Source organism: Pinus tabuliformis, chromosome 2_2 (genome assembly GCF_031772625.1).
Source record: "Pinus tabuliformis cultivar Carrire ecotype Pingquan chromosome 2_2, CPIR1, whole genome shotgun sequence".
In the NCBI taxonomy this organism is placed as follows: domain Eukaryota; kingdom Viridiplantae; phylum Streptophyta; class Pinopsida; order Pinales; family Pinaceae; genus Pinus; species Pinus tabuliformis.
The window spans coordinates 44,259,028-44,278,787 of record NC_142300.1 but is presented as its reverse complement, the minus strand read 5'-3'; the positions used below and the strand labels follow the sequence as shown (position 1 = coordinate 44,278,787).

The 19,760-nt window shown below is 35.9% G+C and overlaps 1 protein-coding gene across 1 annotated transcript; it reads right to left on the bottom strand.

Moving 5' to 3' along the window:
* Nucleotides 1-224: 224 nt before the first annotated feature.
* LOC149191407 (glucose-6-phosphate/phosphate translocator 2, chloroplastic-like) lies at nt 225-18,440 on the bottom strand. The gene is made up of 4 exons (XM_089406644.1): nt 18,173-18,440; nt 17,820-18,048; nt 17,456-17,669; nt 225-368 (listed from the first exon to the last, which is right to left on the bottom strand). The coding sequence occupies exons 1-4, from the start codon at nt 18,351-18,353 to the stop codon at nt 225-227; spliced, it is 768 nt and encodes a 255-aa protein (XP_089262770.1). The 5' UTR covers nt 18,354-18,440.
* Between the last annotated feature and the right edge of the window lie 1,320 nt (nt 18,441-19,760).

Here is a 19,760-nt window from a genome sequence, read left to right as displayed (position 1 = left end):
CTCTTGGGGTTCCACGCGCCTTCCGTAACCGGCTCCGCATCCGCATGGCTGCCAACTGACCCAAAGAACTTAACCAAGTTTTGGGCGGTTACATCTTTCCCCCAAGCTGAAAGCAAATCCTCCGGTGCCGGTTCCAGGTCAACCGACTCGTTAGACTTTACCATGGTGAAAAAACAGTAAAAAACTCAGTACCTGCCACTCTACACTGCACTTAGCTGTAGCTGTCACTGCCGCTTCGGAACGGGTAAACGCCGGTTCCCCAAAACAGCTGTTGTCTCTCCGGAAAATAGCTTAACTTTGCCGTTTCGCTGTTTAGTCTTCAGCTTAGCTCTTAACAACACCATTAACAGCCAAACCCTCCGCTGCCTCTGCGGTTATGGTTGAAACATGCCGTTTTCACTGAAGACCTCCAGGGTAATCAAAACGCCTTCCAAGCTGTGCCTCTTTTGCGACCAGCCCGCCTCGAAACGTCCACCAACTGTCGACCCCCGTACCGTGGCTGCCGCTTTCTGCCACAAAACACCTAGACCCTGTACAGTAGCTACCTAGGCTAGCATCCTAGGTGACCCCAGGTCGATCCCTACTGCCTCCGCTCGCCTCCATCTCCGCCCGACCTCCCCATTAAATTGCATTATTATTAATATAAATATTTTTTTATATAATTAATTTATAAATAAGAAAATACGTTTATCATAAAAATAATATTGGGATTTTAAAAAGTTGACTAAAATATAAACTTAATGTTATTCAAATTCAAGCTTCTGCGATCTATATTTGGAATATATGAAACTAGTTTCAGAAGAAACCACATTTGTAAATTTAAGCCAACCCGCCTCAAACCAACTAGTGTGGTTCATCATCAAGACAATATTATTTAACATTCCAAACTTAACATTATTATGAAAATAATATTTTTTATTCTTATTTAAATTTTTATATGTAAATTGATAAAACTGGTAGTATATATTAATGAAATTGAACATGAAAAAACACATTATTATTAAAATCATGATATTTTCTCAATATTAAAAGTCATTTTATGGAAAGCATCAAAGTTAATAAAAAAATAATATTCAAAAAGCAGTAGTCTAAAAATTGTGCTTTTTTGCCTTGGAAGTTATGGAAATTCCAGTCATATTTTGAAAAACTTAAACAAAGATTTCTGTAAATCCAAGTAAAAACTATCAAAATTGATAATTTTAAGTGCTCTATACATTTTTATCAAAAACATTATAATTAATAAAAAAATAAACTCCACCATCGAAATTTGGAATCTCCGTGGGAACAACACAAAGGTCACATTTGGAAGATCTGTGAGGACAACAAAAAGGTCACAATTGCGTCCAACATGGAAATGTCCTGACAATCAAATCCAACCTGGAAATACCCTCACAGAAACTTGAAGTCCATCGTGGAAATGACCTCACTAGGATTTGGACGTCCTTCAATCTCATTTTGAAACCTGTCAGTCCAATGTGGAAATGACCTCACTGGGACTGGGATGTCCTTGTATCTCATTTTGAAAAAAGCATTGTCTTTTCCTGCAAATGGAACTTCATCTGAAAGAAATTTTCCCAATCATGTCTTTACATGATTACTTTGCATTTACCAGGATAAAGTATGATTAAGAAGAATAGATACATAATATGATACCTGCGAATAATTGCCATAATTGCCCCCTACAGCGCTGATTGGTGTGTGAAAGATAATGATAGATGAAACAATCATGGAAACCCTTTTCATTGTGTTGCCTATGCTGAATGTTAATGGCGATATTTCATTCAGGCACATGCATGAAACTTGGTTGTACAGATGGTAGAACACACTTTGAGGAACAACCCACCTGGTAAGGTAAGGTCAATGGTTGGTGAGAAGAATTATCAAGATATTAAGGTGACAAAAAAACCCTGGGCTACATTTTTCATATGATAGTAGTGGTCCACAATATTGTCACAAAGTCTATTTACAAATAAAAAATATCTTTTATATTTAATTATTATTATTACATGTGTATATTTTGAAATAGAGATTCCATGATTTTAAGTTATATATCAATGACTAATAGATGGATGATAAGGATTTAATCTTGACTACATATTTATGAAATATTTTTGTAATTAATAATAAAAAATGAAGTTACAATTTAATTATTATTATTATTTATTTTAATAATGTAAGAGATATCATAATGTAAATGTTTTTTTATTTCTATCATGGATTAATGTTTGTTAATATCTATCAACCATTTAATTAGTACCATTGCACTAATTAATTTTTCTCTCATTAAATCTAAAAATATACTCATTGTTAAAACAATAAATAAAGAATAAAAAGTAATATAAATCAATATTAATTATTGTGTGTCATCTCCCTCAATATAAAGTAATCATATAGAATTCTTAAAAACATAAGAAATTTTTTTTTTTTTTTCAATTGCTTTATATAATATATACAAGTCTCCTTTGTCTTGGAAGCATGCTCTCTCTCTCTCTCTCTCTCTCTCTCTCTCTCTCTATATATATATATATATATATAATGAAATATTTTATCTGTGGCCCACATTGAATTTCTTTTGTTATTAATATTTTTAAAATGTCACATATCAAATTTATGACAAGCAGTGAAGGAATGACACATCTCCTTTAATTTAATTATAAATAATCAATTGGTACATGGTAAGCATTTTACATCAAAATATCCATGAAATATTTAGTACTAGTCAAGATAGAGACTTGATATTTATGTCAAATATAGTTATGCCCTTATATATATATATATATATATATATATATATATATATATATATATATATATATAAGAGATTGTTTTCTTCTTCTAAAGTAATGATCCAATGACTAAGCAAGAGCCAAGATGTACAAAGTGAAAACTCGTTGGGGGTCGCCTACACCTAATCAATACAAGCTAAGCATGTTATTTTGGGGAATCATATAAGAGCGCTGAGGAAGTTTATAGCCCTCCTCAATCACTTTGTCTACATTTACTTACATACATATAAGATTTTGATTACAACTTGAGTTATGGTTTTTTTGGCATGTAACATTGATAAGTCATAGTAGTGGTCCACAATATTGTCACAAAGTCTATTTACAAATAAAAAATATCTTTTATATTTAATTATTATTATTATGTGTGTCTATTTTGAAATAGAGATTCCATAATTTTAAGTTATTTATCAATGACTAATAGATGGATGATAAGGATTTAATCTTTACTACATATTTATGAAATATTTTTGTAATTAATAATAAAAAATGAAGTTATAATTTAATTATTATTATTATTTATTTTAATAATGTAAGAGATATCATAATGTAAATGTTTTTTATTTCTATCATGGAATTAATGTTTATTAATATCTATCAACCATTTAATTAGCATCATTGCACTAGTTATTTTTTCACTCATTAAATTTAAAAATATACTCATTGTTAAAACAATAAATAAAGAATAACAAGTAATATAAATCAATATTAATTATTATGTATCATCTCCCTCGATATAAAGTAATCATATAGAATTCTTAAAAACACAAGATTTTTTTATCGTGGCCCACACTGAATTTTCTTTTGTTATTAATATTTTTTAAATGTCACATATGAAATCTATGACAAGCAGTGAAGGAATGACACATCTCATTTAATTTAATTATAAATAATCAATTGGTACATGGTAAGCATTTTACATCAAAATATCCATGAAATATTTAGTACTAGTCAAGATAGAGACTTGATATTTATGTCAAATATAGCTATGCCCTTTTTAATATATATATATATATCTATGTATGTATGTATGTATATATATGAGATTGTTTTCTTCTTATAAACTAATGATCCAATGACTAAGCAAGAAGGGGGATGCCTACGCCTAATCAATACGAGCTAAGCATGTTATTTTGGGGAATCATACAAGAGCGGTGAGGAAGTTTATAGCCCTCCTCAACCACTTTGTCTACATTTACTTAGATACATATAAGATTTTGATTACAAATTGAGTTATGGTTTTTTTGTCATGTAACATTGATAAGTCATAGCAGTAGTCCACAATATTGTCAGAAAGTCTATTTACAGATAAAAAATATCTTTTATATTTAATTATTATTACTATGTGTTGATTTTGAAATAGAGATTCCATAATTATTAGTTATTTATCAATGACTAATAGATGGATGATAAGGATTTAATCTTTGCTACATATTTGAGAAATATTTTTGTGATTAATAATGAAAAATGAAGTTATAATTTAATTATTATTATTATTTATTTTAACAATGTAAGAGATATCATAATGTAAATGTTTTTTATTTCTGTCATGGATTAATGTTTATTAATATCTATCAACCATTTAATTAGCATCATTGCACTAATTATTTTTTCTCTCATTAAATCTAAAAATATACACATTGTTAAAACAAGAAATAAAGAATAAAAAGTAATATAAATCAGTATTAATTATTGTGTCTCATCTCCCTCAATATAAATTAAACATATAGAATTCTTAAAAACATAAGAATTTTATTTATTTTCAATTGGTTTATATAATATATACAAGCATCCTTTGTCTTGGAATCACCGAGCTCTCTCTCTCTAGATAATGAAATATTTTATTGGTGGCCGACACTGAATTTTCTTTTGTTATTAATATTTTTTAAATGTCACATTTCAAATTTATGGCAAGCAGTGAAGGACACATCTCCGTTAATTTCATTATAAATAATCAATTCGTACATGGTAAGCATTTTACATCAAAATGTCCATGAAATATTTAGTACTAGTCAAGATAGAGACTTGACATTTATGTCAAATATAGGTATGCCCTTTTTAATATATATATATATATATATATATATATATATATATATATATATATATATATATATATATATGAGATTGTTTTCTTCTTCTAAAGTAATGATCCAATGACTAAGCAAGAGCCAAGATGTACAAAGTGAAAACTCGTTGGGGGTGGCCTATGCCTAATCAATACAAGCTAAGCATGTTAGTTTGGGGAATCATATAAGAGCAACGACGAAGTTTATAGCCCTCCTCAACCACTTTGTCTACATTTACTCACGTACATATAAGATTTTGATTACAGCTTGAGTTACCGTTTTTTTGGCATGGGACATTGATAAGTCATAGTAGTGGTCCACAATATTGTGAGAAAGTCTATTTACAAATAAAAAATATCTTTTATATTTAATTATTATTATTATTATTATTATTATTATGTGTGTCTATTTTGAAATAGAGATTTCATAATTTTAAGTTATTTATCAATGACTAATAGATGGATGATAAGGATTTAATCTTTACTACATATTTATGAAATATTTTTGTAATTAATAATAAAAAATAAAGTTATAATTTAATTATTATTATTTTTTATTCTAATAATATAAGAGATATCATAATGTAAATGTTTCTTATTTTTATCATGGATACATATTTATGAAATATTTTTGTAATTAATAATAAAAAATGAAGTTATAATTTAATTATTATTATTTTTTATTCTAATAATATAAGAGATATCATAATGTAAATGTTTCTTATTTTTATCATGGATTAATGTTTATTAATATTTATCAACCATTTAATTAGCATCATTGCATTAATTATTTTTTCTCTCATTAAATCTAAAATACACTGATTGGTAAAACAATAAATAAAGAATAAAAATTAATGTAAATCAATATTAATTATTGTGTGTCATCTCCCTCAATATAAAGTGATCATATATAATTCTTAAAACCATAATGGCCTTTCAATATCAATTATCATTAAACTGTCAAATATCCATTTTTATAAGATATCAATTATCTTCTTTTTTGGTAGGTAAGCACCCACAAGTGATTTGAACTAGTGACCTATTGTGAGGAGTGCCTTAACAATGCACCCATTCACCGTCAATCCAAAGCCCCGTATTTTATTTTATAAAATATCAATTATAGTTAAGCTATTTTATTTTATATTTTATGTAAATAAGATTAATCCTTAATTTCTTTTAATTTTTTTATGTTTTTTCTTGTATATATTTTTCTAATATTGCAATGTAAATTATTAATTATTTTAACGTATGTCTTTTACTAAATATAAATTTATTAATGTAGTTTCATTTAAAATAATAATTAAATTACATTATTATTAATGTAAATAAATTTTTTATATAACAAATTTACAAATAAGAAAGTATACTTATCATAAAAATAATATTCGGATTTAAAAAAATTGACTAAAATATAAAATTAACATTATTATTATTATGAAAATATATATATTTTTTTCTATTTAATTTTTATATGTAGATTGAGAAAACTTGTAGTATATATTAATGAAACTGAACAGGAAAAAAACACATTATTATTAAAATCATAATAATATTTTCTCAATATTAAAAGTCATTTTCTCCAAAAACATCAAAGTTAATAAAAAAAAAATAATATTATAATTAAGAAAAAATAAAATCCACCATGGAAATTTGGAACATATGTGAGGATAACACAAGGGGCACACTTGGAACATCTGTGAGGACAACACAAGGGTCACAATGGAGTCGAACATGGAAATGACCTCACAATCAAAGAAATGGCCTCACAGAAACTTGAAGTCCACCGTGGAAATGACCTCACTGGGACTTGGATGTCCTTCCATCTCATTTTGAAACCTGTGAGTCCATTGTGGAAATGACCTCACTGGGACTGGGATGTCCTTGTATCTCATTTTGAAAAAAACATTGTCTTTTTATATCTACTCCCTCATTGCTTTGCCCGCAAATGGAACTTAAAGTTAATAAGTCTTAAGTCTTATGATTCATCTGAAATAAATTTTCAGAAACATGATTGTTTTCCATTTACTAGGATATAGGAGGCTATACCAATTCCACCTATCTAGCCCTCATCCCCAAAGAGAATCACCCTACGACCTTCTCCCGCTTCCGGCACATCTCTCTTTGCAACTCCTCTTACAAAATCCTCACAAAAATCTTAGCCACTCGTCTCAAACCTCTTCTCCCTTCGCTCATATGTGAAAACCAAGGTGGCTTTTTGGCCAACAGGCAAATCTCTGACTCAATCCTCCTTGTTCAAGAAGCAATCCATTCTAGCCATTCCAAAAAAGAAAAAGGGTTCATCCTGAAGCTAGATTTGGCCAACGCGTTTGATAGGGTAAGGCACTCCTTTCTTATCATTGTCCTTAAGAAAATGGGTTTTGCTAAGCCCCTCCTTGATCTCATCAAAGCCTACATCATGGGGCCTTAGATTCCCCCCATTGTTAATGGTAGACCTGGACCTCCCTTTCAATCTTCGAGAGGGCAGAGACAAGGTTGCCCTCTCTCCCATTACCTATTTATCTTGATGGCAGAACCATTCAACAAAGATTTAGATTACAAAAGGCGAATTGGTCTCATCACTGGCATAAAATTCGAGAATGGAGTCAAAAACATAAACCATTCCCAATTTGTGGATGACACTCTGTTGATAGGAGGGGCTTCTATCATAATAGCTCGTCGTTTCAAAACTCTTCTTGACAAATATATGAGCTATTCATGAGGCTTGATAACCCGTTTAAAAAGCTACATCTATGGTTGGCATGCAACAACCCAAACCCTTCATAGTATAGCCAACACTTTTGGGGTCCCTTGCAAATTGAATTCGGAATGTTTCACCTATCTGGGAGTGCCTGTGAGAATTGGGATCTTAAAAGTTGAAATCTGGGACACAATTGTAGACAAAATGAAGAGGAAAGTGCAGCAGTGGGGTTCTACATGGCTTAACTTGGTAGGCCGCCTTATTCTCCTAAAATCAGGGCTCTCATCTCTTCCTCTCTATCAATTCACTCTAATGCAGGCCCCAGCCATATTCCTTAATAAAATGGAAAGCATTCTTCGTCATTTTCTCTGGCAAGGGGGAAAAACAAAAAAAAGAAGTACAATCTTGTTAACTGGAAGCAAGTAATTCAAGGCCAGGATTGTGGAGGACTCAAAATTAGATCCCCAAGCTCTCAAATTTGGCCTTTGGAGGCAAGATCGTGTGGAGACTAATCAGCAAGAAACGAGCACGGTGGAAAAGAGTCTTAGAAGTTAAATATCTAAGTTGTCCAAGACAACAGCTTTTGGACTGCGAAAGACCCACTAGAAGCAGTTCAAAAATTTGGAAACTATGAAAAAAAGTAATCGCTTTTTTGGCCCAAAATACCTCCAAAGTTCCCAATGGAGGCAGCAATATCAAAATTGGTGTAGACAAAATTATGGGGAATTATTCTATCAGTAGTCAACCAGGTATGGATAAAATCCTTCTCTTTCTTTACAATAAAGGAATCTAGTATCTGGACCAAATCTCGCAGTGGAACACCCACTCGCATATATGGATGGGATGGACTTTTCCACCCATACCCTCAGATCTTAAGGAGAGCTTTGACATCTTTCAAGCTCATCTCCACAGTATCGCCCCCATAATTAAAAATGATATTGACAGTTTTTGGTGGGATCCTACAAGCTCCAACTATATAATTCAAGCTGGCCACCATTACTTGTGTAACAAAGAATATCCTGCTCCTGCTTGCACTCATTGGAAAATTGTCTAGAAATTTGAGGCCATCCCCAAAATCAAATTCTTCATCTCTACCCTCTTGAAAGGGAAAATTTTCACTGTTGATAATCTGCAAAAGAGAGGTATAGCAGGACCTTCGCGATGCTCAAATTGTAAAGAGGCAGAAGGAACCATCCAACATCTATTTATCACCTACCCTTTTGCAATTTCTTGCTTGAAAGGAATATTTCCCAATGATCATCTTCCATGGAATTCCCAAAACTCAATTGGCGAGGTTTTGAATCTATGGAACAAGAATTACCCATGGCAGCATAAGAAGAACAATATAGCCAAGCGGGTTTGGGATGCCCTCCCCTATGCCCTTCTATGGAAAATTTGGTTGGCCAGGAACCGTATGATCTTTCAGAACAAGGAAACCATCATAAGGAACCTCTGCAGCAAGGCAAAAAATTTAACGTTAGAAACCATATCTTCCAAAAACCTGAAGAAAATTGATGTCGCTGGCCTTTGTGTTGAGGAAAGGGATTTTATTGGATATTTTTTGGATAATAGAAATCAGACTGTAAGTAATTCCAACATCCAGTCCAGCATCCCGAATCACAGTTGGAAAATAAGGAACAAAGAAGAAGAATTTGCAAGTTGGCTCTAAGGCAAGCATCTCCACTACCTCTTCTTCGATGGAGCTTCTAAATCCAACCCAAGAGTAGCAGGTGCAGGCGGAGTCATCTAAAATCCCAATGGTAGCATTATAGCCACTTATGAATGGGGACCGGGCTCCTTATCCAGCAACAGGGCAGAAGCTCTTGCCCTCTACCAAGGTCTAATCCAACTCCAAAATTTTGGAATTAGAAAAGTGGTGATTTTTGGAGATTCTACCACAATCATCAGTCTCATGGTTTGCAATCAAAAGGCATCCAATATCTTCCTTCAGCAAATGATTAACAGGTGTCAAACTCTAACCCGTTAAAACATGGAACTTAGATTCTACCATGTGCTCCACTCACTCAACAAAGAAGCTGACATTCATGCCAACAGAGCTTGTGGCAAACCAAAAGGAAATCTTCTTTGCAATAATACAGAATCCCATCATCATCTCCCGTAATCCTCTCCCTCTTCATGATTCGTGGTTATGCATCTAAATCTATCATTCGTAGCATCTTCATAGGATCCTCTGACACACATCTGCACCTCCCATCCTCTGCCAAATCTCTGATTAAAATCTTCTCTCCTCTCATTAGTCTCGTCACCCCTTCCACTTTGTCCCAATTGTCTCGATTTCTTATCTGTCGTGACTCCCTCCTACCCTCCCTCGTGATCCCGCACCTCCTCTTTCGTGGTCCTCCTCCTTCAAATTCCAGCACTTCCCCATGTTCCTATGCTCTGTTCTATTCCCTTGTCTTTTACTACTCCTGTTCCCCGATTCCCGACTTGGCTAGGACTGCGATCTCCGCTACCTCCCTAGCTCACTGTTGCTCTTTGCTTCCCCCTCACCTGCTTTCTCCTTCGTTTGCTGATCTGTGCTCTGTTCTCATCCCCTCTCTGTGGCTCCTTCCCTTTTTCTCCCTTTCTTCACCTCAGGAAGGTTATCCCTTCTGTCCTTCTGTCTGCCTGACTGATCTATTTTTTAGTCCATCTACTACTTTATCTTCATTGATCAGACAGAACTTCTCAAACGTTCCAAGTCTAACTCTCCACACAGAGCACTAAGACAGCTCCCAGCATTCACGAAATGGCAAGATCTGAAGATTGTCTGCACAGTGCTAACTTACAGGCGGAACTGGAACAAATCTGTGTGCATCAAAGATTGTTGGACACCAAAATAGACTCTCATGCCAGACTGACCAGCGAAAAGTATGAAGCAGATATCAATCTATTTCTACACAGAGTCTCCTCACTCTAGACACAGTTTAATGATCTGGCCAACAAATGCAGCCATGTCCAAGAATCAATTGAAATCCTGAAATATATGATGGAGAAAAGGAATGCACCCAGCACCAGCTCTTCAAGTCTCAGGAATGCTGAAGTCGACAGCAAACCAAAAGACTCTATAGCTTGCCAGATCAGCTATGTTAGGATAGATTAAAGATGTGTTGCAAATACTGCTTACTTTTGTTTCAGTTTGTTAGAATTTTTACTTTCTCTTGTTTCCCAAAAATCAGAAATGACAGGAGCAAAGGGAAATTTTGTCTTCACAATCATCTCCTTACTTCACCTTCGGACTTAAAACTTTGTAATATAGGAGCTCAGTCTCCCAACCTTTTTTTGGAATACAAATAGCAACCGATTATGTTGAAAAAAAATATACAAACCCATTTTTTATATAATAAATTTGCAAATAAGAAAGTATATTTATCACAAAAATAACATTAGGATTAAAAAAAATTGACTAAAATATAATATTAACATTATTATTATTATGAAAATAATATTTTTATTTTTATTTTTGTTTAAATTTTATAAGTAAATTGATAAAAATTGTATAATATATTAATGAAACTGAAGAGGAAAAAAGACATTATTATTAAAATCATAATAACGTTTTCTCAATATTAAAAGTCATTTTCTCCAAAAACATCAAAGTTAATTAAAAAAATAATATTATAGTTAATAAAAAATGAAATCCACCATGGAAATTTGGAACATATGTGAGGACAACACAAGGGGAATATTTGGAACATCTGCGAGGACAACACAAGGGTCACAATGGAGTCGAACATGGAACTGACCTCACAATCAAAGAAATGGCCTCACAGAAACTTGAAGTCCACCGTGGAAATGACCTCACTCGGACATGGACGTCCTTCCATCTCATTTTGAAACCTGTGAGTCCATCATGGAAATGACCTCATTTTGAAAAAAACATTGTCTTTTTACATCAACTCCCTCATTGCTTTTCCTGCAAATGGAACTTAAAGTCAATAAGTCTTATGATTCATCTGAAATAAATTTTCAGAAACATGATTGTTTTCCATTTACAGGGATAATGTTGGAATTTCTGATAATTCTAAACAAAACTGAAAAACATAACAATACTCTGTTTTAACACAGCGGAAATAAAAATCGTTTGCGGAATAGGGTGTATCAGCAACGCAGTTCCGTCAGTTTTTTTTTGCAGTGTAACAGCAACGATGTTTCAGCAACGCTGAAACTAGTGTATCAACAACACTCTGTTTTGACGTCAAGACTATTTTCTGGTTACGGTGTAACAACAACGCGCAAATAAAACTTCTTTTTATAAATAGTAAACCAACTGATACAAATTCATCTTCCTCACATAGAGGGAATTTCACAAACGATTATGCTGAAGAGCATCTTCCTCTTGACAGAGGGATTACAGCAGGAACGCTTCAGTTCCACAAACCGATTTTTCACTATCTGAAAATTACAGTTTCAGCACTGCTGTGCATTACAAAAAGAAACTCTCTATCATTCTTCTCACATAAAACAGAACTGTTGTTCATTACATTTATATGTTAAAACATATTTGTCTTTAAACAATAAAATAATACAAATATCTTCTAAAGGTTATCTGCGTATTGAATGCATCAAGCGGTGATCCCTTTTGAAGAAATGAAGTCGGCTATTGCAGGGGAATTTAATTCTGAAAATTTAATGCACATAAATGTGGAAAATATCAAGCACGACTTTGAGGCATCCAACAGTCTGGAATATCTATAGCAAATTAGATTTATGTCTAGCTGTTTATATTTCAGTTGGAATTAAATTACAACACTCCCCCTTAATTTCAACTGTTGGGTTTTTCTACATACCCAGGCATTTCCTGAAATGATCAAAACTTTTCTTTCATAATGGTTTTGTCAAGATGTCAGCGAACTGACCCTCTGTTCTGCAGTGCTACAAAACAATCTCACCATTGTTAACCAATTCACGTATGAAGTGAAATTTGGTGTCTATGTGCTTTTTCCTTTTATGAAAAACAGAGTTTTTAGACAATGCTATTGTTGAGCTATTGTCACAGTAAATGGTTGTGCCATTTTCTTGTTCATGACACAAATCTCTGAGAACGCTTCTCAGCCACACTGCTTGGCATGTTGCTGCTGTTGCTGCCACATACTCTGCCTCTGCTGTTGAAAAAGACACAACTGGTTGCTTCTTGGAAGCCCATGAGATGGCTCCCGATCCCATATGAAACACATATCCCGATTTGCTTTTCCTATCATCAACACTTCCAGCCCAATCACTGTCAGTGTAACCCGTCAACATGAAATTTTCAGAAGAGTAGTATAAAATACCAAACCCCTTCGTTCCATTCACATACCTTAGAATCCTCTTGGCTGCCTGCCAATGAGTCTCTTTCAGTCTTTCCATAAATCTGGAGATTAAACTCACAACGTGCATAATGTCCGGCCTAGTTGCAGTCAAGTACATAAGGCTGCCAACTATGCTCTTGTACAATTTTGGATCAAAATCCTTGCTGCTGTCTTCCTTGGTCAATTTCAACCCCATTACAGTTGGAGTCACAGCTGCCTTGCTGTTCTGCATGTTAAATCTCTTCAACACTGCTTCTACATATTTAAATTGAGAAATGAAAACACCATTTTCACTTTGGTCTACTTCAATTCCAAGAAAATATCTTAAGAAGCCCAAGTCAGTCATTTCAAATTCACTTTTCATGACTGCTTTAAAATCACCAATGAGAGAAGCATCATTGCTAGTAAAAATCAAATCAGCTACATATAAAACAACAATAAGAATCTTACCGTCATTCTCCTTTATGTACAGTGTGGGTTCACCATCACACTTATCAAACCCATTCTCAATTAGATAAGCATCTATTCTGCTGTACCATGCTCTTGGAGCTTGCTTCAACCCATAAAGAGCCTTCTTCAGTTTGTAAACTTTATGCTCTTGGCCTTCAACTTCATAGCCTGGAGGTTGTTCAACATAAACCTCTTCTTTTAGCACTCCATTCAGGAATGCAGATTTAACATCCATCTGATAAATATTCCATTTGTGTTGTGCTGCAATAGACAACATTGTTCTGACTATTTCCATCCTTTCTACTGGTGTAAAGGTTTCATCATAGTCTTTGCCTTGTTGCTGCTTGTAGCCTTTCACACCAAGTATTGCTTTGTGCCTGTCAATCTTGCCTTCAGCATTGCTTTTGGTCTTATAGACCCACTTAACTCCAAAGACATCTTTGCCTTCAGGGAGGTCCACTAACTCCCATGTTTTACTCTTCTCAATTGCACCAATTTCTTCATTCATTGATTCAATCCATTTATCTTCATTTACAGCATCTTCAAAATGAACTAGATCATCAACATGAGAATACAAAGCGAATAATGAATTCAGACTGGTATTGTTACTTACCTCTCCTTGTTCATAAATCTCATTCAGATTTCTGAATCTTGGTCTTCTTGGTGTGCTTAAAGTTCGGTCCGAACTTGAGGGTATTTATGATCCCTGTGGTGTGCTTGGAGAAGCACTTCCTTGACTTCTCAAGGCTGTTCGAATTCCAGCTTGTGGTGTGGTTTGTTGTACTTGCTGTGGTGGAGGAGGAGCCACCAAGGAAGGATTATTTGCTGCTGTCCCTTCCTCTTCTTCTTCGTGAGACGTAATTGTCTTCACATTCACTGTCTTCTCTAAGCTTTCATCCCAAGCTTCATCTTCAATGAACTGCACATCTCTGCTTACTATTAATTGCTTGGTGGATGGATTATAGATTTTGTATGCTTTTGACTCATCACAATAGCCAATAAAGACACACTTCTCCCCCTTACTGTCAAGCTTCTTCCTTAGCTGATCCGGTACATGTGCATATGCTACACAACCGAATACTCTCATGTGAGTGACAGTTTGCTTTTGACCACTCCATGCTTCTTCTGGTATTTTTTTCATGACAACTTTAGTTGGGCATCTAATCAAGATGTAAACTGCGCAAATGACAGCTTCTTCCCAATACTCATGCGGCAAGTGTTTTGCCTTCAGCATACTTCTAACCATGTCAAGAATGGTCCTATTCTTCCTTTCGGCAACACCGTTTTGTTGAGGTGTATACCTCGTGGTGAACTACTTTTGTATGCCATTCTCTCTGCAAAAACGCAGAAAGTCTTTGGAGATGTACTCTCCTCCTCTATCTATTCTGAGCACTTTGATATAATGCCCACATTGCTTCTCAACAAGAGTTTTGAAGTGGTGGAATTTCTCAAACACTTCACTCTTCTGTTTCAGCATATACACCCATGTCTTTCTGGTGTAATCATCAATGAAAGTTAAAACATATTTATTTCCGGAAAATGATGGTATTTTCATCGGTCCACACACATCAAAGTGAACAATTTCCAAGGGTGCTTTTGCCATTATACTCTTTCCTGCTGGAAAGCTTTCTTTGTGTTGCTTGCCCAAGATGTAGCCTTCACAAAGGCTGTCCGGTTTCTCGATCAATGGCAGTCCCTTTACCATTCCCTTTCTGTGCAACAGATTCAAGCCTCTGAAATTGAGATGTCCAAATCTCAAGTGCCACAACCAATTCTCATCTTTCACTTGTTCCTGAAAGACTTCTTGTGTAACAGCTGCAATAGTTCTTCCTTCCTTCAAATCTGCCCTGAGTTTGAGAGGAAACATTCTATTGCTTGTCATCTGCACCTGTGCAATGATCTTCTTACTTGGAGGTATGTCTCTGATTGTACACATATCATCTTTGAAGAACACATTGTAACATTTGTTAATGAGCTGTCCAATGCTCAAAAGATTACATTTCAGACTAGGTACATAGTATACCTCTAGCACAATATTCTGTTCTCCATTTCTTGCTCGGATACTGACTCTACCCTTACCCTTGACAGGTATCTTACTATCAGTTCCTGGTGTTACCTCAGATTTCACATTTTCATCCAGATTGGCAAACATTTCAATATCTCCAGTCATGTGATTACTACAACCTGAGTCTAAGAACCAAAAATCTTCTTGTTTGTCTTGTGCAATGTTACATGTTAACAGCATAATCTTTGGATTCTTATCTTCTTCATTTGCAAAATTATCATTTTGCCTACTATTCATGTCATTTTGTTTTTTCTTACATTCATTAGCGTAGTGCCCATATTTCTTACAATAATGACATTGGACTTGGGATTTGTCATACCTTTGTCCATGAGCTTGCTGTTTGCTTGAACCTTCATTTTGGTTCTGATTGCAGCTCCTTCCGCTTGTGCTTGCAGGATTATTTCTGCCTTTGTTTTGGCTTCTTCGATGACCTCTGTTATATGCTCTGCCTCGACCTTTTCCTTGGCCAAAAGACATCTAAGTCTTGAATGCTTGCTCAAAAGAGGAATCTGTTCCTCTACTCAGTCTGTGTTCATGAGACATAAGAGAAGCACTCAGTTCATCTACTATGAACTGTGAGATATCCTTTGTTTCTTCTATTGCTACCACAATAGATTCAAACCTTGAGGGTAAAATTCTCAAGATCTTCTCTACAATCCTTCTTTCTTCAAGAATCTCACCATGAGATCTTATTTGGGTTATCAACCCAATAACTTGAGTGAAGAATGAATCTATTGTATCAGATTCCTTCATGTTGAGTGTTTCAAAGTCTCTCCTCAACATCTGCAACTTTGCAGTCTTCACTTTCTCCAAGCCTTGATAGGCAGTTTTGAGAATATACCATGCCTCCTTGGATTTTGTTGCTGTTGCAATCCGTGGAAAAACACTTTCATGTACTGATTGGAAGAGAAAAAAGAGAGCTTTGGCATCCTTCTTCCTGTCGCTCTTCAACTGGTCTCTTTCTGCTACTGTCAAAGCAGCCAACGCTGTTGCATCTGTAGGTTCAGCATAGCCAGTTTCAACCAGCTCCCATATTCCTCGAGAAGCAAACAACGCTTTCATTGTTATGGACCAATAACTGTGATTTTTCCCATTAAACTGTGGCAGTTGGGAATTTGTCAAACCTGTTCCAGCATCTGCCATCTTAACTTGTATAGGTAAAGAAGAGATACTGACTGTATAAATAAAAACAAGCAAAAACTTTCTCTGCTGGAGAAAATCTGCTCAATAAGCTTCTTACAGCTCCTACAGTGAAAAAACAAACTCTGTTTTTGACTCACTGAGTGCCTAGACCAGCTCTGATACCATGTTGGAATTTCTGATAATTCTAAACAAAACTGAAAAACAGAACAATACTCTGTTTTAACACAGCGGAAATAAAAATCGTTTCCAGAATACGGTGTATCAGCAACGCAGTTTTGTCAGTTGTTGTTTGCAATGTAATAGCAACAGTGTTTCAGCAACGCTGAAACTCGTGTATCAGCAACACTCTGTTTTGATGTCAAGACTATTTTCTGGTTACGGTGTAACATCAACGCGCAAATAAAACTTCTATTTATAAACAGTAAACCAACTGATACAAATTCATCTTCCTCACATAGAGGGATTTTCACAAAAGATTATCCTGAAGAGCATCTTCCTCTTGACAGAGGGATTACAGCAGGAATGCTTTAGTTCCACAAACCGATTTTTCACTATCTGAAAATTACAGTTTCAGCACTGCTGTGCGTTACAAAAAGAAACTCTCTATCATTCTTCTCACATAAAATAGAATTGTTGTTCATTACATTTATATGTTAAAACATATTTGTCTTTAAACAATAAAATAATACAAATACCTTCTAAAGCTTATCTGCGTATTGAATGCATCAAGCGGTGATCCCTTTTGAAGAAATGAAGTCGGCTGTTGCAGGGGAATTTAATTCTGAAAATTTAATGCACATAAATGTGGAAAATATCAAGCACGACTTTGAGGCATCCAACAGTCTGGAATATCTACAGCAAATCAGATTTCCGTCCAGCTGTTTATATTGCAGTTGGAATTAAATTCCAACAGATAAAGTATGCATGAGTAAGAAGAATATATACATAATATGGTACATGTGAATAGAGGAATGTCCCCAAAATGGTGACAGTTGCCCCAACAACGCTGATGGGGTTGAGTGGTGTGTGAAAGATAATGATGGATGAAACAATCACGGAAACCCTTTTCATTGTGTTGCCTATGCTGAATGTTAATGGTGATATTTCGTTGAGGGACATGTATGAAACTTGGTTGTACAGATGGTAGAACACACTTTGAGCAACAACCCACCTGGTAAAGTCAAGTCAATGGTTGGTTAGAAGAATGATCAAAATATTACGGTGCCAGAGAAACTATCGGCTACATTTCGCATATAATGTAATGTCATGTCATGTGAGGGAAGGGAAGGAAAAAGAAAACATAGAATATAAGTGAGTTTACCATGCAAATTGAGGTCCAATGGTGTGCAGAGCATTGTGCCATCCCGTGGCCCACAGCCTGGGACCCTCCACAGCAAATGCAAAGGGTGTTAAAATAGCCAGCGAGAGCATAGAGAGACATGCATAGTAGTTCATTCCCCCCACTGACTTCCCCTTCCCCTCCATGCCTTTCTTGGAGAATATGTTTCGGAATACAAATGCGAGGTTGGATATCATGGCACCCATAAATCCTGCAATTATGCAAACATTTTCAGTCAATCCTCTTTGCTCAGCTTAATTATGCAGGCCAGAGCGAAACGCTATGAATTAATAAGATTTGTGTGCGAGTTTTGCTGAAACCAATTAACAACTTACCTATAAGGTTGAAATTGAGCTCCGTGGCCGCAGCGAGAGAACAGCCCCCTACGATGGGTAACAGAGACAGGTAGACAGGCAGTGGAAAATGTTGTCCCAGGAGGCACCGTGACACGACTATACTAAACGCTGGTTCTGCGCTCTTGATGACGTGGGTGAAGGAAACAGCAACCTTCGACATGCTCACTGTGGCTGCTACGTGTCCTATGGTGTGCGCAATGGCAACCTGTACCAAACATATATATATTTTTTGTTTGTTATAAATAGCAATTTAGCACCAACATCGGATGTTAAAAATTGAAGCAATTAATGAGTAGAGAGATGAGGGGGTTACAACTTACACGGATCAAAGCCTTCCAGAACTGGAGATAGGTTTCCGGAGCCTCCACCACTCTGGTTGACCAGGTAGTGAGCATGATGGCTGAACCAGCAGCGAGGGATAGTGTCACGCCCCTACACCTGCGGTAGTCTTTCAACCGCTTATAGCGAGGTGCGCACCACCGAACGCTTTCTTTTCACCAATACTAACATTCGTGGACTATGCCTACTTTCACATTAACATTACTTAGCTTGTGTTTTGCAACCAAGTAAACATACAATTATCCTTTATACTTAATGAAGCCCATACTCATTCATTATCCATAGCAATTACAACAAGAACATCAATAATTGCAACAAGTATAAAGGGGAGGGGCAACTCCCGAACAAGTCTGCCCGACAATATATTATAACCAGTCTTTCTTCAATAATACAATACAAGTAATGCTTGGCAGACTCCAAGTCAATACTTAGTTTCTTTTACAAAACAGGCAAATAGCCTTTACAAAGTGTATGTGCACGTCTTGCACGAGAGTGGGTGCTCACATGAGTCACCGAGACACTCTACCAAAACCCGGCACAATCTGCACTTTAGAACGGCCCTTGGGTGCACCTCGTCCACCCTACAACCGGCCTTTACCACAACCCAACCTGCGCACTAGAAACTGCACATGAGTTATGCACATCCATAAGAGGCATGCGCACTTTACGCCTGCTCCTCCTTGGAAGTGCGAGCTCTTGAGTGCGAGTTGATTGATGTCCAAATGAACCTATGCTATGGCAAATATATACGCATGCTACTATGGGTGGTGGCCCTCCAGCCGACCCCCAAACATGCTATAACGCACACCCCAAATGCGCACATATGTGGTCAGCCTTGCCATCGTGCAAGGCTCTTCAAACCAAGGTATAAGCTCCCTTTCCTTCCACGCATTTTTCACTAAGTGTTGCAATGCTCCTCATGTATCGTCGCACTTAACTCGTTTGTTCGTCGCTTTTCCTCCGCACGTTGGTTATGTCGTGCCCGCCCGTCGCACTTCGCACGCCCGTCGCACATCGCACGCCCGTCGCACATCGCACGCCCGTCGCACATCGCACGCCCGTCGCACACCTATCGCATGCCCACCGGGCGCGTGCGCGTGGTCACCCGGCGCCCAACCGCACCGCGGATACGAAGGCCTTACATCCTCCTCCACCTGAAATCATTGTCGTCCTCGACAACATATCATCCTGGTAGCCATCCACCAAGATCATCATTATCCATGATGTC